The following is a 24441-nucleotide window of genomic DNA, read 5'->3' as shown; positions in this document are numbered from 1 at the left end:
AATTTTCTGGAAATGATTCGAGTTTCTATTTCGAGAGGTGAAGTTCTCAAAGAACGGCAAACGCCAAAGTATTTATTTTCGGACTTGGACAACGAGAACAACAGAGAAAAAACGTGTTTTTCTACCACTAATGTATCGTATATATTCCAATAACAATATACATATCGCGTTTCTGCTTGGTTCGTCCGAGAAGTGTCCCGGTTTCAACGTTCGAGAAACTTTACAAATATCACGCTCAGGGCACACGCTCTTCACGTAGTAGATCTACATGTTGCACCAGGATGAAGGCTCTCCTGAGTTAGGAGAATCGATCCATATGCTTGCGGTTAGCCTACCACGTATATTCTAGTCGCCAGCAGCAGTAAACCCACCATGTTCACACAGGCGGCAAACACAAGCCGTTATACAGTTCACTCAAGGTTTTTGAGTTTTCCTTGGCACAAATACGACCAAATTGCGAAGTCAGTGTGTAGGAGTACAGGTGGTCAAACTCCAATCGTCCGACTTGAACCTCTCATGACTTTTCTGTCTCAATAAGCGGATCCAACATACCAGCACAATACAACATGGCGGAAGAGGCGAAACCACAGCTTAAAGGCAACCTCATCACAGAGAACCCAAATCTAGATGCTGTTGTGAAGACGTTGACTGAGGCACGGGTGCTCCACAAATGCTGACTCTTCCAAAGTTTCCCAAGAAACAAGCCAGGCTAACAGCCATTTCCTCCTATTTTCCTTAGGCATTCTATGACGATCCTGCCTTTGCCTACTTTAGAAGGGGGCTGAAGGGGAAGAAGCTGGACCGACACAACAAAGTCTTCTTTGGAGGGTTCGCTCGTATTACTGCACTTCAAGGTCTTTTGGTACGTGGTCTAAATCAGCCTGATACTTGCAGATCTATGCTGGAACGACCGGTACATCGGCTTCATCGATGCTCGCCTTTTTGTGCAACACCTTTGTCGTTTCTCAGTTGGAGTGTAAATCTTGGGGGACTTTGCTCATTTTTGGACCCCATTACCCTTCTTATTAGTATGAGGTTGACGACTATTCAAACATCTGTATGTGGTATCCGCCCTTTTATGAGATCACGACGAACATGTTTCGAACTGGACTGTGGATATCCATGTTGCAAGTCCCATTGAAAGTGACTCTAAGGACTCTCTTTAATTACAGTCCAAAGGTACGTCTATTTAGCAAACGTTGGGACGAGGACAGCAAAGTGTTCTTTAAATGACCAAACCCAAACCGACTCTTAAGGCCGATAAAGCAAAAGCCAAATACTTCAAGAGCATCAACTATGATTACAAAAAGAAGGGATTCTACTATTTGCTGATAACTGGAACAAGGGATAACAAACGAGGGAAGGGCCTGCTGAAACACAACATGCTTCCAATACTTGAAAAAGCTGACAAGGAAGGCATTGCTTGCTATCTCGAGAGTACAAAAGAATCCAACATCCCAATTGTAAGTCAATAACAATTCATTAGAATCAATTTTCTAAACTAATCTTGTTTGATTATCTGTCATAGTATGAAAGATTCGGTTTCAAAGTCGTTGATCGATTCGAACTGAAGGATAAGATTGCTACTGTCCCAATTGCGTGCATGGCACGTCTGCCTGCCGCTTAAAGCTTCATCACATAGTTTAAAACCATGTAATAACCGTTTGCAAGAAACATTTGCACTCTCCTTGTCATTTCCTGTTTGAGTGGAGACTAGTTCAATAGCTTTGGAAGCAGCCACTGATTCCGTGTTAGACAATGTGGTGTCATTATATCATCAGGATTCCGTCCTGACGGTTAATATTTGTCTGCGTCCACTTCTTGATTCAACTGTCATAAAATCGTTAAGCAGATATGTGGATATGCAGCATTTCAGGAGAATCCGTCATGAGTAATGACTAACGGAGCTCACTGTCACACCATCTAGCCACGAGACGTGGACAATTTCTTTATCAGTGAAGGTCTGTTGCGACCCTTTCAGTAAATTTTGCTAGAAAGTGCACTCAAGGAACTAGAAAGTTTCACCCGTAAATGTCGCTGCTTTATCATATCTTTCGATCTATGTGGGCACAGCTAGCTACAAGTTGAACATTTTTTGTTACCCATCATCCACCATCATCGAATCCCAACCAAGCACCACAAATTCACAACCACGTTTGATCACATGCAGCAAACACCAGGCGTTACAACTGCGCCGTTCTCCTCACTTCTTGGCGTATGGATGTGATGTTGCCAGTACTTGAAAAAGCTGACAACGAAGGAGTTGCTTGCTATCTCGAGAGTTCCAAGCCGTCTAACATCCCAATTGTAAGTCACAAAGCTCGCACTTGAGCTCTCGCGGATTGTTTATCTCGCTTTGTGGAATCCTATGTAGGACCGTTGTGTTAAAGAGTCGCGAAGCGACGAATCATGTAGTATCTGAATGTCTCAATGTGTAAAATAAAAATCAATCCTCAGGCCTTTCTCCAATGGTCAACCCTCAATTTCTGTCAGCCGTCCACAAATCGAAACAAGCTCATCCAACCGCAGAGCAATTCATTTCTTATTCCAACCTCTAGAGCGTACCGCCCGCGATCGCTTAAAATGTAGCTATCAAAGCTTTTCGAGCAATGCGTACTCATCAGGGCTCTTCCATGACGGGTTTACTTGATCTGCGTCAACTTCGGGTTGACTAGTACCACAAGGACATTTGGGATTTTGATCAATACCGGGCCTTGCTAGAATGTGCTCCACTGCTGTACATGAGATCCCTGAGGGAGAACACGTTTGCAGCCTTTCTAACAGTTGTCAATCCAAGCACGCGTGCTTTTCAAACCGAATTCCACGATTTCACGACCAACACGCGGAAGACCGACATTTAAAGCAAAGCTATGAACTTTGTTCAAATTATTGCTAGATCTAGTAAAATGCGGGGAGCCATTCGCTTAAACTCTCGTGATATACGAAATGTTAAATGTCACACCACCAGCAAGAAAAAAACTCAGATATTTCAATTTCGCCTTACATTTGGACTTCTTTGGCCTCGAGAGGTGTCACGCCCTGTACAGACATTAATTGAATTCGATTCACGGCTTTGCCACTTTGAGCAATCTCTTGTGCTCTTCCTAATCAATCTTGACGATCTACCGACAGAAACCACACCTTAAATCTCGATGGCGGAGGACACCAAACCACAGCTTAAAGGCAACCTGATCAAAGAAAATCCGAATCTGGATGCTGCTTTAACAACGTTGGTTGAGGTGCGTGTTGTGGACAACAAAATGTTCATCAAACGTCGCTTACTCCGCTTACTCCTCATACTTGCAAGGATCAAACCGCCTAATTGATCACTTCCTCCCGTTTTACCCTTAGGCATTCTACGATGATCCAGCATCAGCCTATTTCAGACGTGGTTTGAAGGGCAAGAGACTCGAGAGATATAACAAAGTGTTTTTTGCAGGGTTTGCTCGTGTTACTGCACTTCAAGGAATGTTGGTACGCTGTGTTAGGACATTGTCGTGCTTGAAGATGTATTTGGGAACGATCAGTACCTTCTCTGTGAATAGAAGTCTTTTTTTACGCCTCGTTCTTTTGTTGGATATTTTGAACTCAATACCCTAATATTTTACTCTTTGCACATAGTACGAAGTCGACAACTACTCAAACATATGCATGTGGTTCCCTCCACACATATCCCTTGACTCGAACATGTTTGCAACAGGCCTGCTTTTCGACATTTTGCAAATCCCGTTTAAAGTTACGGCAAGAAGTATGTTTAATTATAGCCCAAAGGTATGTGGTATCAACCAGAACTGAGGAAGATCACGCTCTCTCTTAGGAGAGTTTACCTCAATAGCAGTTCATTTTTTGTTTGCAGGCCGACAAAGCAAAAGCCAAATACTTCAAGAGCATCGACTACGACTATAAGACAAAGGGATTATACTACCTGCTTATGACTGGAACAAGAAATGATAAGCGTGGAAAAGGCTTGTTAAAGTACAATATGCTGCCAGTGCTGGAAAAAGCAGACGAGGAAGGAGTTGCCTGCTATCTTGAGAGTTCTAAACCGTCTAATATCCCAATTGTGAGTAGAACCGCATGTCGACCGAAAGACTGTTTGTATCTCTGAATCTCTCTTTTTTCGCTGTTTAGTATGAACGATTCGGTTTCAAGGTAGTAGACAACTTCGAGTTAAAGGACAAGTTTGCCACCGTCCCCATTGCTTGCATGGCACGTTTACCTCCTGTAAAGTCGTAAACAGCCACTTTCCAACTACTTATGTAATTTACTTCATAGTCAAGAACAGCAAAGCAAACGAGCAACTCTTTTACATACTGCCCATATATATGTTTTATGCACAATAACAGCTAGCAAAGCAACACTCTGCTCTATGCTCGTTCAACAGGCCGGTTGAGTTCATCATCAGACAAATCGTTATAAGAGGCAGTGTCTCCATGACTTTGAGCATCGTCATCATCCTCATCCCTAGCAGTGCTAGCCCTTTGTTCAGGTTCCTTGTTAGCAACTGGAGCACTCTTTCTTTTAGCAAGTGGAGTTGTATACTGAGGAGGTTGCACCTAAAGAGAAATGGAACATCTGGTCAGAAATCTCGAAAGGAGGAAACAGAAAAAAAATCTAGAGGAATCGTTCCAGATCTTACAAGTGTTGTAACTTGCTCCTCTATATCCGCCTCTCCATCCATTGTTTCAGAAACTACATCCTTATCCAAACCAGGGGGCACGCCATTTTCAGCACCATCCGAGTGTGCAACACTACTAGCCGCGCCATCTTCACGATCTGTAACATTATCATCCACACTGCTTTTCTTGCCATCTTCAGATTCTGACGGTGCTTGCTCTTCTTCTTCCTCCTCCTCCTCCTCCTCCTCCTCCTCTTCTGCATCCTTCTTCAACCTTTTAGCACTACGTGCCAACGCAGGACGACCACGTTTACGAGGTGTTGGTAGTGGTCCAACAACTTGATCATCTTCTGAGGCTGCTGCTTCTTCATTTGCTTCTTCTTCGTCAGCATCAGAGTCTTTATTATCATTACGTTTCTTGGTAGTGGGTTTACGTGGTTTGGTGGTCTTTGTTTTGGTAGTCTTTGCCTTGGTGCTCTTGTACTTTGTTGAGGCGCCTAATCCAAAATCAGATCAGTAAAAGAATACAAGCTATCAGACAGGAACGTACCCTTTTTGGTAGCACGAGTCTTTCTAACAGTTTCATGACTCAAGACTTTTCCAAGCTGGGTAAAGCATTCCCAAGCTTCCTCATCTTCAGCAACTTGGATTCCTTGGTCCTTGATATACTTTTGAGCTAACTCGAAACTAAGAAAAATCAAAATAGTGAGACGAAAAAAAGGAGTGGCAACGTGCAAGCTCATACGAACCAATCGTCAAACTGAAGCTCCCAACTAGCCTTCCACAGATCAGCGACCAAAATACTCCAAGCCTTGAAACACTCATTGGCTGCTTGAATAGCGAATGGTTCAATTGCGTTGATTATTTGAGTAGGCTGAAACAATAGAGTATCGTCAGGATTCTGTCCCGACATATCATCTTCTGCCTCGACTTTGGGCTTGACGGCAGCAACAAAGGCCTTTACAGTTAAATCAATACCGGTCTTCAAGATATGAGACAATTGTCGAGTCAATCGATTTTTTAGTTGTGGGAAGCTCTCCACCAGTTTAGCCCACGCTACTAAAAGTTTCGAAGCTAATTTACTGAGAGCAAGAGCTGGCTCGATAGAATCAACTTGTCTTCCAAAGTACAAGTCTGTAGACTTGAGCAGACTCTCTACTAGTACACGGGACCCTAAATCTTCACATTTTTTGACGTGCTCTTCTGACTTTTCTTTGATGGCCATCTTCATGTTTTCTACTACGAGTACTTGCAGAATCCAAGACACCATTTGATCCCAGATAGGACCAAATACTTCTATACGAGGGTCTGCAGCACTATTCTGAGCCAATCCATAGTATGCAATGACTGATGGAGCACACGTTACAGCATCCAGCAAGTGGAAGTGGACACCCTTCATGATAGTGGTAGCTAGCGACATTACACAATGTGATAATCCCATCATCTCCGTTCGAGACCAATCGTTATAGGAGGTAGTGTTAATCCTGAGAAGCTCGAATATTCGTAGCAGCAACCAAGCCATATGATTTTGAGCATCTTCAGATGGTTTACATGCTAGAGCAGGGAATATGTACCAGACATCAGCATTGACAAACGATGTTGTCTCGCACAAAACCAGGAAGGCAGCGAGTCGAGTCGGTAATCCAAACTTCCATGTTTCTTCTCCACCCCTACCCATCACCCCTCCAACAAGAGCTTCGGCAATATTTAAAATACGACGGACCTTTGTCGGTATACCGCCCAAAGCTTTAGTAACCTGTTGTTGGTCTAATTCTGGAGGCTCGACTATTTCATCATTCGTGAAAAAGTCAGGAACAATAGCATTAACAGCACCAGTGATTTCCCATATCGTCTCTGCTGAAACAATACGAAGGGCTGTTTCTATGATACGAGTGGCAACTGTGGCTATATCTGTAGGTGTATCGGGTTTCAAGACTGACAGAGTCATTTCCAAGACTTCGGAAATGACGTTGAATATAGACTCGGAGGCTGGATCTGTTCCGTTGGTAGAGGGTTGACTGCCAGCTACTGAGTCTTTTTGACCCACCGCAACACCATATGAAGCAATATCAATAAAATTATAGAGGTGGTCAAGTCGTCGAATACTGTGTAGCAATAAGGATATGGAATCCGTCAGATCCTGATCAATCACTTCATCTGCAGCCGATTTACATGAAGCAAGACATTCCCGCACTTGGGTCGAGATTTCTTCAACCAACTCTTCAATCTTGTCCCTACAGGTAGCATTTAAAGACGCCTCACCGACATTACCATCAGGAACTACATTATCGGTCTCGTTGGCGATGGATTTTCGCATCTTCTGCCGTTTCGATTTGGGTTTGGTTTCTTCTATCAAACCATCGACTATGCCAGATTTGGTAACGCCTCCACTGAAGTATACAAGAGTCTTGACACATTCATTCAAGACGTGTGGATTTGCATGTCGAGTATATAGTCCCTTCAAGTCTTCCAACAAGGCATCATATGCTTTCGGCATACGAAGCTCTAAATACATTCCTAGTCGGACATATCGTACTATGGAAAGGACTTGGGCACATCGAAGTGCTCCTTGTCCACGATGCTCTTTAGAATACTTGGCGATGAGCCGTGGAATAGATGTTATCAGCTCTCTACTAATATCAGCTAAAGCATCGTCCTTCGCATTCTTTTTGGCTTTTGATGATTCGATTGTTGTGAGGTGATGTTCAATGCAAACATCTACTAGACGAGCAAGTAGTGTTTCCTGATCATCTGTAAGCCGAAGTGACTGCACAAGACCCTTCTCGTCATCTTCCTCGTCATCATCAGTACCTGCACTCATGTCTTTACCTAGGTAATTTATCATGGCACGGTAGTTTTGGATGATTTTTAGATCTGTCCACAGAGACGATACGATCTGGGGCAAGACCGATGCCGATGACGATTCGGATACAAGAGGTGTAGCGTCTGTAGCTACTACCCATTCTCGCAGTTGTTCTATGTCTCGACGACGGGATTTAGCAGCCTCAGAATCCGATTCTACAGCATCAACTTCTGGAATGGTGCCTTCTTCAGCTTCATCGAGTATACTTTTGGGCTTCATTGCATGATCTGACTTATCGTTAGCATTAGTCTTATTTGCAGTGATAGCATTATTTGGTTTATCATGGGCAGTCACAACCTTTTCCAGAAGCTGTAAGAGACCCTTGATGTTCACCATGTCTGTGACTCGGTCTTCTTCCATCAAGCCTGTAATCTCAAGCTTCAAGGCCTCGACATATTCTTCTCGATGCGTTTCCACAGCTAGAGGTACCAGTAAAGCACGGCTAGACTCATCCTTAACGGCAATGAGTTCCAAGAGCTCATCACGTCGAGCTTCTTCCAAGAAACCAATAGAAGCCAACTTGACAGATATGCCAATCGCCTCTTTACGAACAGCGACATCTACGTCCCTTCTAGCAATATTTACAAGACGTGGTTGGAATCGTTGACTGAATTCACGTAAACCACCGTGATGAGATTCTGGCTCGTACAGAGGCGTCAGAGCTTTCAAGGCTTCCAATCGCACTAGAGCGACCTAGGAATTGCAAAATACCTATGAGATTGTGCAAAGTGCGCAAAAAACGAATAATAATGACATATGCGAACACACACGACACATCCGACAGCTATTACCTTGTCTGAGAGTATCCAACCAATGTATCTCAGATACTCAGAAGCAAGGAATTTAGCTGGATGTAGACGAATCCATATACCAAGTTCTTGGATACAATCCGATCGAATGGTTGGCTCAAAATCACGATATCGATGGATAAAGACGCTAAAAAAAGGGGAGTTAAACCGTCACGTATTACTCACGAGAACAGCTTGACACAGCACTTACGTAGCAAAGAGGTGAGTAAGATGCTCCTCAAGAAGCTGCTTACGATCAGTCAAACGATTCACTGTTGCTTCCAATGCTGTTGCGTTTGCCGGGGTTTTAACATCGAATTGACGTTGAGCGGTAGCTAATTCTCGTTCCGTATCAGCAGCCAGTTCAGTTAAACCAGTAGCGATGATGAGAACGGTAACAGTAGCTGTATGACGGAATGGGCGGAAGCCTGATGATGACATGGGTACTAGCCAATTTAGGACTACTTCCAGGCACCACCCATTATCTTTAGGATCAAAGAGAGGACCAGCACGGACTTTACGAGTCCATCGAGCCCAAAACTCTTTATAGTTTTTGCGGAATTTGCTGGCTACAACATTCTTCCTTTTTGAAGTTTTACTGACGAGGGGATATTCAGTCGCTTTGCCCTAAAGGAACATGAGTGTGAGCACGCGAGAACCGCTTGTGTGTCGTTTTGCGTTTCCCAGCTTACAGCAAAGGAATTCTGCAAATGACTCAATTCTTCTGGTATATTATCAGAATCTTCGAGTTCTAGATTCTCTACTGGGCCGCGATATCCACAAGACTATAAGGAGGTTGTGTATTGAGATGTAAGCAATCATCACGAATGACAAAACGAAACACTGAATAGACGTGACCATCCACACACATACGCGGAATATAAATAGTAACAGTTCCTGAAGCGCGACTTCACGATTCTCTTCGTAATCTGTCATCCATTCGTCAACAATTTCGGCCAGAGCAGCTGATCCTCCAGCGACAGCTTTATACAAGAACGAGTCTTCATTCCTGACTGAGCCAGTTTCTGATTCGTCATCGCTTTGAGCTGCTGCTGTTCGTGGCGGAGCCCGTCGTTTCGTAGCTTGAGTTTTGGGTGTGTGAGTATTCGTAGGAGTAGTAGCAGGAGTTGCAGGAGTTTCTGTATGAGACAAAACAAGTCAGTGACTGTTGAGCGTCAGTTCATAGGATCGCAACAAGTGCTTACTTGGCTTGCGTTTGGTGGTAGCAGGAGCCTTTCTCGTTTTCTTCCTAGTACGTTTAGCAGGAGGAGGAGGTCCATGATCGTCTTCCTCCTCATCCTGTTCTTCATCACCAGTAACACTCGAGTTGTTGCCTTGACCTTGATCATCTTCTTGGTCATCTCCACGACCAGTACTAGCTGCATCCTCTTGATCATCATCATTATTATTAGATTTTACACTTCCTTTTACAGCAATCTTTGCCTTCTTGGCAAAGCGAGCTGAGCGACGTCGATTCGTATTTGAGATGTCAACGTCCATTGCTTCACTATTTGATAGGAGAGGGTGTTAGATCACAATAGAAACTATCTGCTGGTTATATGATCACGACTGATCAAGACCACATCGGCAGAAACAAGTAGTCCTAGTCGCAGTTCGAGCAATTTGGTCGAATCAACACATTCACAGCAGTTTCAAGCTGATCTCGAAGCAACTCACCCGCCAAGCATCTCGTATGAGTAGACAAGATTCAATCACTTATTCAGAAACCTCCTATCGATGCTGCCTGAACTGCTTCCTCTGTGTATGAGAAGAAAGAAATTGCCTGGAAATTGCGAAGCAAAACGCACTTGAGGACTTGAGGACCAGAACGCAAGCAAAAACTCGATCGAAACGTGATGAGATGATTGTAAGAATTTTACTTTAGATTTTTATTTGCATTGGATTTTGACCAGGCAACTACTTTACAACGATATACTTGTCGCCCTTGTTTTTGTACGTGGATTTACCATCTCCACAACTAGATCTAATACTACATTACAATAACACTTCCGTTTGAATCTCGTTCCTCAGCTTCCTCATCTCGTCCGATTTTGTACCTGACGCTACCACCCTCACAAGTCACAACTGCCTCTAGAAATACACTCTACCACTACCGCCAACCTAGCCTCAAGTCCCATACTCATTCTCATCCTCTTCCCAATCCTCATCATTTCCATTCTCGTCCACATTGGAAAATTCTACAATCCTCCAATTTCAAATCTTTGATAGATTGTTTCATAGCGTTCAACCTGGCGCTCAACCTTCCAACAGGTATCCTCACCCCAACAAGATGTAGGACCTCCACCTTCTCAAACACATGAAGACCTACTTCCAATGACATAGGTTGGGATATGCTATAGATATGTGTCTTAACGTCTGGCTGCTACCTTCTCGCAACGATGCTAAGCTGCAAAGAGGGATTTCATATGTGTTTGTTTCCGGACTGGGTTGCGATAATGGGCCACAGTTCAACGGAAATCTCATGAGTTTCTTGGACGTATCATCTTGACCTTGTGGCGAGCCCAGCATATTTGATGCTATAACCCAGTAATTCTAGTAATTCTTTGACAAACCAACAAGTCTGAAGCGATTTTGCTCTGTGGCAAACTAGTGTAGAGGTGAGGTGTTGGACGAGTTGGACGCAGACGGTCACTGCTGAAACGTGCAACGAGCAACAGGGCAAGATCCCACCATGGAACATATTGCAACATTGAATTCATGCGATGATGACTCTGATTTGCGTTTAGAAAGCTATTTGTATTTCGTTGAGATTGTTTAAACAAAGGTTCACAGCATGGCATGAAAGTTCACAGCATGAAGAACTACCTTTCGATACTCCCAACCCCTCCAATATCTTCTTCCAAATAGTGGTAAGCTAGTAATGAGGCCATCTTGTCTTGCTTGCGTGTTAAAATAGTTCGTGTCAAAACTCGTTGAGGGATTGCTGTGTCAAACGTTTCGATCAACAACGAAGGCGAAAAGAGAAGGTGAGGTTCATTCATATTACAGGTCCCGCGATTCTAGAACGAAACTATTATTTGACTATCTACCAAGTTACCAAAACAAAGACCGCCTTCAAACAATACCAATCACAGCAAGCTCCAAAATTTCAAATGAACAAAGCCCAGATCTCCACGTGAAGCACTTCCAACAAACAGCCTCTTTGATAGCCAAGAGTGTTTGCTGTCCTCTGATACCAAGAATTTGGGCGCACATCGGAAGTACAGTTGGTTGCCATTCTTTTCGGATGGCAATTCGACTAGTCCGTCATTTACAACTATGTGTATGTGTACACGTACGTGTCAGAATCGTCTCGAGATTCCATTTAAAGTGTACTTCGATGCAAGTGGCTGCTGAGCCCAAAGTGCCTACCTTGAATCAATGTTCCATCATCCGTTTGAAGAGTGTATTTAGCTTGGATTTCTAGATTTCCATCACTTCGAATGGTTTGCCAATCCGCCCCTATGCAAAAGATCCCAGCTGTCAAAGGTGCATGTGTCTGCCTGGTGTTATGTTCAATACTCAAAACTTGCCATGACCAGGAAGAATACGACCCTTGCCTATTTTCGGCCCTTCAAACGTACCACCAGTGATTGGAACTACATGAACAAGCAGTCAGTGACCTCTGCAATGTTGTGCGTGATGTTAAGATGATGGCTGATCTTACTGACTGTGCGTCCTCCAACAGCAGTTTTGCCAAAGGTAAGTGGAGCAGCTACCGAGACGTCGACTTGAAATGCGTATTCGAGCTATTTTTCAAGTAGATTGTGTTGCGTTAGCAACGTAAGATGAAAAGCAATTACGGCAAAACAGATCAAAGGAAGCACATCACTTACTTTTGGTGTCGGCAACTTGGGCATGTGGTCTGGTCTAGTCATTCTGTAACTGGCACACCGGTATTACCGGTATCAGCTGGATGTGAGCAAAATGACCAATTCTCTAATGTTAATAACTACGTAGAAGAAGTCCTTCCGACTCATCGAACAAATTGTGCGGTAGATCAGGGGCCAGAAGTACTTTCTTACGCGTTGCATATCGAATGGCATATTTAGATTGGCTAATTCTGCTTGCATCGTGGCTCAAATCAGCGCTGTGACGTTGTTGCAGGTGATTTTGCGGTTTTGGCGTTAAACTAGCCTATTTTACCTGTCAGCGCGTAAGAAAGCATTGGAAATCCTTTGAAAATTAATAATTGCTGCTTTCATAGATCCTGGAAGTGTCAATCTTTGGCTCTCGCACTGCAAACTTGTGGAAACATTTTCCAAACATCGATTTTGCAAGCTAGGTCGTTCGATGGAGAATACTCAGAAGGTGGCCACTGCAACAAAGAAGCTCATCAATGATCCAGATAAGGTACACGAAAGGGCTTGTCTCGTCCTTACTTTTTGACGAAAATGGCTTGACAAGTGGCAAACGGGACGCTTAGCATACCTACAAATTGACGCATTGCTGCTAGACTAACGTACAAATCTCGAATTTTAAGGCCGTATCGGAATCACTCGATGGGTTTATTTTACTTAATCCTCATCTAAAACTACTGCCTCCAAGTACAATCATCAGGCAGAGCAAGAAATCACGAGTGGCAGTCCTGTCTGGTGGCGGATCTGGGCACGAGCCATCGCATATTGGATTTGTTGGAAATGGAATGTGAGAGCTTCAAGCTCTGCACATCAATTCTTCCTATGTTGACAGTTTTGAGCACTTAGGTTGGATGCAGCTGTGTGTGGGAGTGTCTTCTCGTCTCCTACTTCCATGCAGGTCACGGAAGCTGTGAAAGCTGTATCTACAGGGAGAGGGATCCTCATGATTGTGAAAAACTATACAGGAGACAGATTACAGTTTGGTGTTGCTGCTGAGAATTTGAAACGTCTCTCAAAAGAAGCTGTCGAGATGGTCATTGTCGCTGATGATTGTTCTATTCCACGTTCACGAGTCGGAGGTGCCGGTAGAAGAGGTCTTGCTGGAACAGTGTTTGGTACGTCAAACAAAGCCTCTGAAATGCTGCCTGCGATGTATACCAGAATCTTGCCGTTTTTGCTCGAAACCTCTCCTGATACAGTCTCTGACTTCTTTCAACAAATGGAGCCTGTCACCTTTCAACAAATGATGCCTGACACCTTTTATCAAACTACTCTTAGTACATAAAATCGCTGGAAGTGCTGCTCGAAGTGGCTTGCCTTTGCAAGAAGTAGCTCGCCGAGCTACGTTGGTCAGTAAACTTATTGGAACTGTTGGAGTAGCTCTCTCTTCGTGCTCAGTACCAGGTCAACCATCAACATTTGAAATTGGTGCAAATGAGATTGAGTTGGGACTAGGTAGGGTGACATCACGGAAATACGCAAATGCAACCAAGCGCATACTCATTAATTTTGCATAGGGATACATGGAGAGCCAGGATACGCTCGAATACAGATGGCAACCTCAAAACAGATTGTGCGAGCTTGCCTGGATCGAATCTTGGATCCATCCGACGAATACCATTACTTGCAACTCTTTCAGGACGATCTGATAGCTCTTATGGTGAACAATATGGGCGCAACGAGTATTTTGGAAATGGGTATCGTCGTCAACGATGCAGTACAGTATCTTACAGGTCGTGGATATGTGGTTGTGAGAATATACAGTGGTCATTTCATGACATCACTCGAGATGCAAGGAGTATCACTCTCTATTCTACGTATACCAGAAGGATCTGAAGGCGATACTATACTCGCCTCACTCGACGAGCCAGTGGAGTGCAGTTCTTGGAAGCAGCCAGTGCTCTTTACAAATATTGTGAAACCAAGCGAATCGTTCTATCCAGCACCATCAGCCGCTGAATCAACAACAGAGGCAGAGACGTTCACACCTGTATCCCGTGAAGCATTAAAACTTCATCAGATTATCACGACCATATGTGAATCTCTTATAAGTAATCGTGATAGGTTGAACGAGTTGGATAGGTTGGTTGGAGATGGTGATTGTGGGTCTACTTTATCAACGGCTGCCAATAGTCTACTGGAAGTGTTGGGAGGGAAGGATGTTGGCGGTGAAGTGTGGGAGAGTGGTATAGATCTCGACTCTCCACTAGATATCTTTCACAAGATTGCCGAAACTTCCGAAAAACACATGGGTATCGTAGAGCTTCAATTCACAAGCAATAGACGATGTATTGACCTTCCTCCTTTTCTCATATATTCAGGAGGGACTATGGGCGCTTTTTTCTCGTGACTATCGAATTCATTCATTGTGCCGCGAGTTTTTTCTCACCCAGTCCTTTTTAACCCAGAATCTTTTTCAACGCTGCTGCGAATTCATGGAAGTCGGAATTGCTTTCTGTCGACCATCTTACAAGCCTCACCATCACGAAAGCTTTCGAATGGGGATTGGCTGCTGTGGAGTCGTATGGTGGCGCCAAACTTGGTAAGATCAATTATTGGATTCACTGAACCAAAAGAAGCCCTCACTGCCAAAGAATGCTCAATCCTACACATTAGGTGATCGAACACTGATTGATGCTCTGAGACCTGCTCTAGAAGCAATGTCAATAGCTTCAGGTCTAGATGCAAGTACCAAGGAAATACTTGATGTGAGATGAAAACAGGTCATATGCATTCCGGTATTCTGACTACGCTTTTCGCTTTTTAGCAAGGAATATTGGCAGCTCGTGTCGGCGCTACAGCGACCTCCCAAATGCCAACAGCCAAGTTTGGAAGGAGCTCTTACATAGGCAAGAGTTTGGCGGGATCCCCAGATCCAGGTGCTGAATCGATTGTTATTATATTGGAAGCTATTGCAGAAGCTATGACCGAGTAGAGGAAAATGACAGACCTTCGCGCAGGCTTATATGAAGCTGAGCTTCTTGATTTCTGTTTTGCTTGGCTATATCGCATCAATACACATGGACTTTCGCATCAAACAGAGCATCGTTTCGTATGCAACTGTCTATTTTATTCTTTTCGTGATGAAGGGCCAATCACCACAACCGAACTCACCACAGGCGCCTGGTGCAATTAAAAAAGCAACAGGATTTTTGCAGCCAAAAAAAACCTTCTCCGTTACTCCCGCAATGTTCTTTCTGCCCAAACCAAGAATGTTTCTGATCAAACGCACACGAAGAACCTTCGGGATCAGTCTTTAAGTTCGCAATGACCTCCCTGACATCGTAGCATGAGATGGGGCCAGTTTCTGAGGGACGGGATACGATGGGACGTACAATGTTGATATGTTGCAGAGTGGGTGTTGCTGGACCGACAGTTTGTGGGAAGGGAAGACGATTCTCAATGATGAATCCATTCTTTTGGAATTCAGGGTGTTTTTTTGGATTACGAAAGCAGAGCAGCACAAGATTCCTGAATATGAAGAAAACAAGGGATGCAACCAGCCATTGTTCATGAACGTACCATGCACCTTAGTGGAAACGACAAACAATCTGAAGGCACTTGACATTCCAAGGCGTATGATAGTCCATGGCAAGACGCAATATCTGGCTCCGCATCAAATCTCTTAATTCTCTCTCCAATATGAGCACGGTCTTACCTTATTTGAGAAATTGAAATATGAGATGCGAAAATTGTGTCCTTCACACAATCAAATTCGTGCCACTATGCAGAGGGAGAAACCACAGAGTTATCATCAATGGGTCATACCGCAGCGCCGGTTGTTTTTTGGCGCCGCACACATGCCGACACGCAGACAAATGCAGACCAACATACCTTGTAAACTCCTTCAAACGTCTTAATTTCACCAAAACACCACTTGAAACACCAAAGTGACAAAGAATCAACATTACTTTAGAAGCACGCCTCAACATGGGTTGCCGTTCATTCACAACAACCCACTGGCAGCCTTGAAATACCAGATGAGTTGATATGAGAGAATACGAAGCTACAAAGCACCATATTTCACTGGAAACTGCCACACAGATCGTGACCATGAGATTTTACCAAGGTCTGTGACGATTGAATCTTGAATTACAACACCGTGACAAGATCAGGTGCAAAGGCTAGTACTGGCCAATGCTAGTTATGAGTAGATAATCGGTATCGACGATGAAGAAAGAATATAGACCTGATTCGCGTCCTTTTCCAGGTGGTAGAACTTGTGCGATGGACATCTGCTTGTAGACAAATTTAGTACGTGATTTGCTCGTGCTGAATGCCAAATGCGAAAGTGTTTAGATTCTGCAATCGAAAGTACCTTCGGTTTTTCTCCACTCATTTATTCAATCAAGAGCAAACAAGATGGACGATACAGAAAACATCATGTTGCCCAATAGGCTAGTAGATAAGATACTTGGATATGTGACATTTGATGGAATTATGGACGCGAAGAGTCTCGCCCAAGCAGCTCTACCGTCAAAGGAATGAATCGGTGAGATTTTGTTTCCTTTACTTTGATTTGGTTGACTAAGGTTATCGTAGGAGCTCTATACTGAACTTACTTTATCATAGGCCCTCCGTGTATTATATGAGTCATTGCCTCCTCTTTATGAGACAGACTGTCGCTTTCGTGTGCATCATCTTGACCGAATTTTTGCTATAACGAAGGAATTGGTCAAGATGCATTGAAGCATGTCCAGAGGCTGATCATGTTTGCTGCTGCTACTCATGGTGCAGAGTGCCCATTTCTCTCCTTCATTTACAGACCTAGGGAGCAGAAGACAACATGATTTGATTTTGGATTACAAGTTTCAACTGTCTATTTTTTAGAAGCATTCTTTACGTTTCTCCAGTATACAATCACACGCGAGAGATACACTTTACTACAACAACACACAAGGAGGATGAAATCCACACAACACACCCAAATACACACAATTTATGCAACAGACAAACACCTGAGATCCGTTCCTTCCCAACAAAAAGAAAACCACGCCCTCTCCTGCCATATAACACCCAAAAGTCTCTCCCTTAATGATGCTTCTTCCCAACCAAAGCAGCCTCCTTCTCCAACATCCTAAACTGCTTGGCAATACCATCAGCAATGTCCTGGGCAGCACCAACTCCAAATGCACTTCGTGGACGTCTGTGATCGATTTTCATGTTTACTGTTGCATACATGACATCGCAGTATGAGATGAGTGCGATTCCGACTGCGGTTTCGGTTGGGAGACATACGATGGGCTGCATGATTTTGATTTCTTTGCCTGCCCAGTAGAGTGGTTTTGCTGGACCTATATGATGTGAGAAGTGAAGAGGATTGCGAGTTAGTTACATTTCGTTGTGCATTCTTTAGTTGTTCGTTCACATGGAGCCACTAGCCCAAAAAAATGCATCTACAAAAGGCAAAGAAATGCTTCACAACACATACCAGGCACATTAGTAATAACAGCATGCAACTTGGATGCACTAGACAATGTAAATCGTGGGATCACCCATGGCAAGTTGCAAGTGATCATGAGGAACCAGTACGTAATATAAGGCTCCAAGGTTTGCTTGGCAGCATTCAATCGTTTGACAATGGTAGACAACCGTTCGGTGGGTGTTATGCGTGTAGGAATTCGTAACAAGTATCCAGAGCTCTATTAGTACGAAGTGATGTTTTTGTGAGAACTTTGTTCCAAACTGCAGTGTTCAAAGCTTTTGAAAGCAAATTTCCTACCTGATTCGAGACAGCAATATCATCAGGTCTTCGAAGAGATGTTGGGATTAAAGCTACCAGTTCCTTATCCTTCAAGTCATCACAAGAGTCCAAGAAGCCTTCGAGAGCAGCACCAACAGCAGTCACCATCAAGTCATTCAATGTGACCTAGAGAATGTGAGTTGTCAACGTTCCTGCATAGACTCCATCTTTTTTTGCTCGATCCCACAGGCCTCATAAAGAATCATACCTTGTAAACATCCTTAACTTTCTTAATATCACCCAACGGAATCCCAACCGAAACACCAAACTGTGAATGAATCAACTCCTCTTTAGGAGCATGTCTCAACATTGACTTTCTGGCATTAACCACCACAGTCAACCCATTAGCAGCATACACATACAAGAAATACACGAAGGCGACGAGATTCGTCAATAGCACTTGCAAATACGCGGTTGGATCATTCATGAATTGCTGGATTGGTGTCTTGTGTTGCTTCTTATCGGCACCTTGTCGGCCAGTGTTTTTACCAGCTGCGTATTGGAGGGAAGCCATGTCTTTCTTGTTTTCGGCTGCTGAGAGGTATGAGATTAGGCCACGGATGGAGCCTTGACCGTCTTCCATCGCGTGGTGGGATTTGATAAAGATGGCGGCTTTGAGGTTGCCGTCTTTGAGACCTTCAAAGTATGTTGCGTGGAATAATGGGTGGTCAAAGTCGAATGGGATTGATTGGATGATTCCACATTTAGCTTGGAGTTCAGTCATTGTTCCAGACTCCTGTACAAGTTAAAAGTCTCGTGAGATCTCCAGGCAAAAAAAGACGAAAATGGTCTCGAGGTGCATTCGTTCCGATTACAGGCGATTCTCAATCCGTGTGCCCCTCTATCTCCCTCTCTGCCTTTTCTCCCTTTCTCCTCACAAAATCCTTGCTTCGCAAAGGTGTAACATTACCAGCCCACATACCAGCTTCTGAATAGCGAAATGATTTGCAATATCAAATTGATCTCTGACATCTTCCCAATAAGGTCTTGAAAAGATACTGTCTCCTTTGACGCATCGGTATCTAAATCATGCAATAAAGAATTAAATTCCAAATCGTTGGGTGGAGTATTTTGATAAATCGACATACGTGTGTCTTCCAGTATTCAAAGCAAATTGATTCAAATGAGTGCGTAATGTATCGATATCTAGCTCGACGTCGAACAAGTAGAGTCCTGAATTGCGGGAAATTCTCAAAATGTTAGGAACGTGCAAAAGCACGAGCACAAATTGATTGGATGTTTACCAGCGATGGTGGCCAGATTGCTTTTAGATTCGAACATGAGGAAACCATTATCAAGCGGCGTCAAATATTCTACGAACGTGGGCTGAGATTGCTTGACTTCCTTCATGATTAATGCTTTCCAAATGTAGCTTTCGAAACTGTGTGTTTGGTTTTGTCTATGTAAGGGAAGCAATGCAAATTAAAAGACGATCAAATGATTCAATATCACTCATAAACACGATGCAGCACGCTGATTCAATCTTCCGTACCTTGATCAGAGCTAGATCTCTGTTTTTGAAAGTTTGCTAAAATTTGATGAAGTTTGGAGTTTGACATCAGTCGGCACGTAAAATTTTGATTTGCGTCATAGCCAAACAAAAAAAAAAACAAGATCAGTAACGCGTAAGGACATATCATATATGGGCAATGGGTTTTTTTGTTGTTTTCAACGTTCTATTCACAGGATCTTATGCTAAATAAAAGACATCACAACAACCTTCATACGCCATTCACCATTTGTAATATCCGCCCCTGCCATTATTATTGTTGTCTTTTCGATCACGAGGACCTCCATTCTTATCCTTGTCATTCCTGTCTCCAGATCGGTCTCTTGGTGGACGGAAATCTCTTGCTTCACGTTCACGATCTCCTCCACGATCTCCTCCTGCTCTTCCGCCACCACGACCAGCATCCCGCGAGTCCCTTCTATCGTTGAATTTAGGAGCCTTGTCACGTAGTTCAGCCAATTCTTCATCTCTCGTCTTCCATACACCATCACTAGGACGTGGCGGTTGATATGGGGCAAACCTTCCATTCCGTAACTCTCGTTCTGGCCTACTATTACGTTCTACCAAATTGCTGCCCGTTGCTGCTCCTGTTGTATTTGATGATGACGCAGTTGGCTGGCTGTGATGATTTAGATCGTCCATATATACAGCGACATCCAAGAAGTCACCCATCGTGATACGTAGATTGTCAAACGTGCGATCTTCATCTATAAGTCTGCGGTTGTTTGATATGACTCCTATGTGTTTTGAAGCGAAAGTGCCGTCTCGGTGTGTTTTGTATATTTGCATGACGGAGATTCGGGCTGGTCGTGTTGCGAGTTCTGGATGTGATTCGCCTAGTAGGGACATGAGTTCTCGTAATGTTGTATCCTTCCTAGGAGCGATGATGTGTGTGAGTGTAATGTGCTTTGGATTGGAGCTGTCTATTCAAGCTTGCAGCGCATTCATCCCAGCGTCATAATATACTTCCACCAAACTTAATGCAACATGTCTCAAGCGAGCATACCATGTATGTATATGTACTTCTCCAGCAGGTTGTGACGCATGAGTGAATTCGGCAAGGTCATGATGTCCTCCGGTTTTGATGAAGACTCTGACCAAGAATGGACATTGCTAACAGACAAGAGGGTAAGTAAGACTGAATATGAATACCTAAAGACGAAGAAACTAGTGGCCTTGCCTTTGTTCTTTCAATCTTCTGCACCACAGTGACCTTGTCTCTTCTGTCTCTTGAATCTCTTGTAGGAGCTTCGTCTTTGGCTTTTACAGGTTCTTTCCCTCGTTCTGTGTCCATGCGGGCTGCCTTGCCTGAGGTCTCGCCTTCTGAATCTGACACCATCTCTATGCTATGTATGTAAATTGAGTGTGGTTCTTAGTTGAAGCTTGATGACTCCTGGGATCACTCTGTGTGCTAACATCACGCATATCGCACATCTATAGAACACAGCAGTCTACGCGTAATGGAACATGACAACTTTATTATGGAAGAAAGCCGTGAAATTAGTCAACAAACGGGACATTCCCAACATCAGGAATCTGCTTTACGAAGACCCAAGCTTTGTCAACTTCCAGGACCCTAATGGTGATTCCCTGCTTCATTATGGTGCAAGACAAGGTGATTTGGCCATGATAAAGCTATTGGTGGAGGAATTCAAGTCGCAAGTGTCGACAGAGAACAAGTTTGGTATGATGTATGATCGCTGTGCTGTTTTTTAGTCGGTACAGCATTAAGAAACCTCTCTCACTTAGCCAGAAGCCCCATATATGAAGCAATGCAATCGCATGAATGTGTATCCTTCTTGCTTGACCACGGTGTTGATCCAAACCAATTCAAGGTATAGTCGCTTTTCCGCTCCTATTCTCTAACTTTGTTTTCACTCAACTTTGAACGCACAAAAGCACGGCACATGGACTCCATTAATGTATGCCAGCTTGAAGAACTGTAACAAATCAGCCAAACTACTCTTATCACACGGCGCAAACCCAGATATTCAAAACAAGGATGACCTATCAGCTCTCCATCTTGCTTGTCGAGATGCAGAACTAGATATGGTTGACTTGTTACTAGAAGCTTCGCCATCACTAGTCCATTTACGATCTCGTGCTGGACGGCTGCCAATGCACATAGCATGTGCAAGAGGATCTTATGATATTGCTATAGCTCTAATAGACGCAGCACCAGATACGATAGATGCCATTGATGCAGGTGGTAGTACGCCACTTCATGAAGCTTGTGGATCGGGAAATGAGGAGCTTGTACGCGAACTCATTCATCGTGGTGCTAGTATACTTGCGCAAGATATGAATGGACGGACTCCTGCTCATGTAGCTGCCATTCAGGGGCATGGTGGAGTGTTGAAAGTGTTGTTGAGTGGCGGTGACAACAACAGTGCTGATCCGAGTGCTGTGCGGGTGAAGGATAACAACGGATGGACACCGTTATTCTGTGCAGTACAGAATGGACATCGTGAAGCAGTGGAAGTACTTTTGGAGAGTGGTGTTGATACTATGGGTGTTGTTGATAAGCAGGATCGGTCCGTGATGGATCTAGCTATAATGTGGAAGAGGGATGAGCTGGTTGAGCTGCTCACGAGAAGAAGGGAGTAATTGGAATAAGAAGTTTCATGGATCTGCTACACTTTACAACTTTTGGATGTGGAGGTGTTGAATCAAAGAAATTGAGCGGTGGAATGTATATATCACGTAAATACGAATACATTAGCATATAAATACACGTAAAGACACGTCTTTTGCGCTTTATTGAACTGCCCGTAACCTGAGTCGGCTCTTGAAAATTTCGCATCTTTGAGTCACAATCGCCAAACACCCAATCGCCAGCGTCGAGTAGATATTTTGCAAATGCTTTTATCTTCAAGGGCGTATCGTGCCTCTATACGAGCATCGCAAGCAGCAAACACCTTTAAGCGGTCTCTCACCACACGGGGACAGTAAGTGCCATTTTGCCTGGATTCTTGAGTATTCAGCATTTACTTGAGGAGGGAGGAGAACTACCAATTTGGCATATATCGAGTACAATTAGAGATTTTTACTTGCATTTGCATTTTTTCGTGTCAACGTCAAATTGTAACAATGGGATCGCTATTGAAATCACCCATCTCTTTAGTCCACCGGTAGTTTGTACAGCTGCTGAAGCCGTTGCCCATATACCGTCTTACACTCGAATTTACGTGCACTCCGTTGCTGCCTGTCCTGGAACATTGCTTTCTGGTAATGCTTTTGGAGCACCTTGACAATTCCAGAGGGGTGTTGCTCATATTCGTGTTTTTCGGGCCTCTTTTAGCTCTCGCTGAACGACACAATGAGCTCCACAATGTCGAATTCATCCACCTTCATATCGACAAGCCAAATCCGTGTGTATTTCGAATTTGGATACAATTTTGCTTTGCCCAGGTTGTTGTTGCTCATCACCATCCTTCCCCACTCTTATTCAGATGCTCAAATCCATTATGGGAAGAAGCCTTCTTCACAAACAATTTCTTTGTTGGTGCAAATCAACGAAAAGCTGTCGAAGAAGGATACTCGTCATACATTCCCGTGTTTCTTTCAGAAGTACCTCATTTAATGAGACGTAATATCGTGCGCCCTGACTGGGCACTGCTGAATCTAAGTGCTCCTGATAAGCATGGGTATTGTTCTATGGGTGTTGAGGTAAACAACCAAAAAAAAGTCAGAATATTTGGCTCACTCAATTCTCCATCTCTCTGCGCCTTCTTTCGAATCTAGGTCTGTGCAGCACTCCCAGCAGCCCAAACAGCGACCAAGATAATCGGCCAAATCAACAAAAACATGCCACGAACACACGGACAATCATTCATACATGTAAACGCTCTGGACTATATCGTTGAAAACGTGGACGAACCGTTACCTGAAGCAATAGTCAAACCACCTACCAAAGTCGAACAACAGATTGGGAAGCACATTGCAGGCCTGGTTGAAGACGGCGCATGTTTGCAGATGGGTATAGGTGGGATTCCGAATGCTGTGCTAGGCGAGCTTGGGTCGCATAAGGATTTGGGAATTCATACAGGTATGTATGTTGTATGTTTGTTGGGTCGGTAAGATCATTCATGGCTGACAATGGAATTTTTTTCTCGCTTTTAGAAATGTTCATGGACGGCATCATCCCTCTCGTTGAGAAGGGAGTGATTACAAACAATAAGAAACATTTCTATCCTGGTAAAATCGTCACGTCTTTTGTCATGGTAAGAGTATGGTCGTATTGTCCTCAGCCGACGAAAAATATATGCATTTCACATTTCAGATGTCACTTCCTAACAATTTCTCATACAGGGTACAAGAAAACTATACGACTTTGTCGATGACAACCCATCCATTGCATTCATGGATGCATCTGTAACAAACAACCCAGTAACTATTGGAAGCAATGATAAAGTTACTGCTATCAATAGTGCTATTGAAGTGGATTTAACTGGTCAAGTTTGTGCTGGTATGCTGGATGTGTGGCAGGGTTGCTTGTTTGTTGCGACTCTGTTTGTTGGAATATGTCAGCAGCACGCTTGCTAAACATATGCCGCTTCGTTTTTGATAGACTCTGTTGGTACCAGACATATATCTGGTGTTGGTGGTCAGGTCGACTTCGAAAGGTATATACAAGGATTTTTTTTTGTCGTTGCAGGCCAAAATAAAAAGCTTAAATGTCACGAACTTTCGTAGAGGAGCGGCCATCTCACGACGAGGTCTACCAATAATCTGTCTACCATCAACAACTAAAACCGGCGAATCCCGTATTGTGTCCATGTTGAGGCCGGGTAGTGGAGTTACTACCACTAGAACACGTAAGAGAAAGGCCAACAAAAAAAAAACAGACAATATACCTAGTTAGTGATGCCGTGATACTCATCTTCTCTTCTCTCTATCAGATGTCCATTACGTCGTAACAGAATACGGTGTGGCATACCTCGTAGGCAAAAATCTGCACGAACGAGCTAAGGCACTGATAGATGTCAGTCACCCAGCACATCGATTCACGCTTGAGAGAGAAGCGTTCGAGAGATATAACTTGAAGACTTGGATTTAA

General features: G+C 43.7%; 5 protein-coding genes across 5 annotated transcripts; 4 read left to right on the top strand and 1 right to left on the bottom strand.

Annotated features, from left to right (window-relative positions):
- Positions 1–566: 566 nt before the first annotated feature.
- SmJEL517_g03944 (uncharacterized protein) lies at positions 567–1627 on the top strand (the record flags this gene model as incomplete). Its single annotated transcript, XM_031169872.1, has 5 exons — positions 567–659; positions 740–913; positions 1030–1179; positions 1257–1463; positions 1529–1627. 5 exons carry the CDS (start codon positions 567–569, stop codon positions 1625–1627), a joined length of 723 nt encoding a protein of 240 aa, XP_031024169.1.
- Positions 1628–3152: 1525 nt separating this feature from the next.
- Positions 3153–4236, top strand: SmJEL517_g03943 (uncharacterized protein; the record flags this gene model as incomplete). The annotated part of the gene is made up of 5 exons (XM_031169871.1): positions 3153–3239; positions 3352–3474; positions 3622–3771; positions 3857–4063; positions 4132–4236. 5 exons carry the CDS (start codon positions 3153–3155, stop codon positions 4234–4236), a joined length of 672 nt encoding a protein of 223 aa, XP_031024163.1.
- Positions 4237–4367: 131 nt separating this feature from the next.
- On the bottom strand, positions 4368–9769 carry SmJEL517_g03942 (uncharacterized protein; the record flags this gene model as incomplete). The annotated part of the gene is made up of 9 exons (XM_031169870.1): positions 4368–4556; positions 4640–5115; positions 5169–5305; positions 5368–8174; positions 8273–8417; positions 8481–8896; positions 8962–9054; positions 9143–9408; positions 9475–9769. 9 exons carry the CDS (start codon positions 9767–9769, stop codon positions 4368–4370), a joined length of 4824 nt encoding a protein of 1607 aa, XP_031024138.1.
- Positions 9770–12562: 2793 nt separating this feature from the next.
- On the top strand, positions 12563–15064 carry SmJEL517_g03941 (uncharacterized protein; the record flags this gene model as incomplete). Its single annotated transcript, XM_031169869.1, has 9 exons — positions 12563–12622; positions 12753–12916; positions 12976–13244; positions 13408–13584; positions 13647–14381; positions 14451–14475; positions 14538–14671; positions 14746–14837; positions 14897–15064. The coding sequence occupies 9 exons, from the start codon at positions 12563–12565 to the stop codon at positions 15062–15064; spliced, it is 1824 nt and encodes a 607-aa protein (XP_031024164.1).
- Positions 15065–20849: 5785 nt separating this feature from the next.
- On the top strand, positions 20850–24441 carry SmJEL517_g03940 (uncharacterized protein; the record flags this gene model as incomplete). Its single annotated transcript, XM_031169868.1, has 12 exons — positions 20850–21066; positions 21132–21217; positions 21282–21985; positions 22507–22610; positions 22684–22753; positions 22835–23051; positions 23127–23430; positions 23505–23605; positions 23694–23850; positions 23953–24007; positions 24078–24199; positions 24284–24441. 12 exons carry the CDS (start codon positions 20850–20852, stop codon positions 24439–24441), a joined length of 2295 nt encoding a protein of 764 aa, XP_031024165.1.

This window comes from Synchytrium microbalum (genome assembly GCF_006535985.1).
Source record: "Synchytrium microbalum strain JEL517 chromosome Unknown SmJEL517_scf0023, whole genome shotgun sequence".
NCBI lineage: Eukaryota > Fungi > Chytridiomycota > Chytridiomycetes > Synchytriales > Synchytriaceae > Synchytrium > Synchytrium microbalum.
This window is presented reverse-complemented; position numbering and strand designations above follow the sequence as displayed.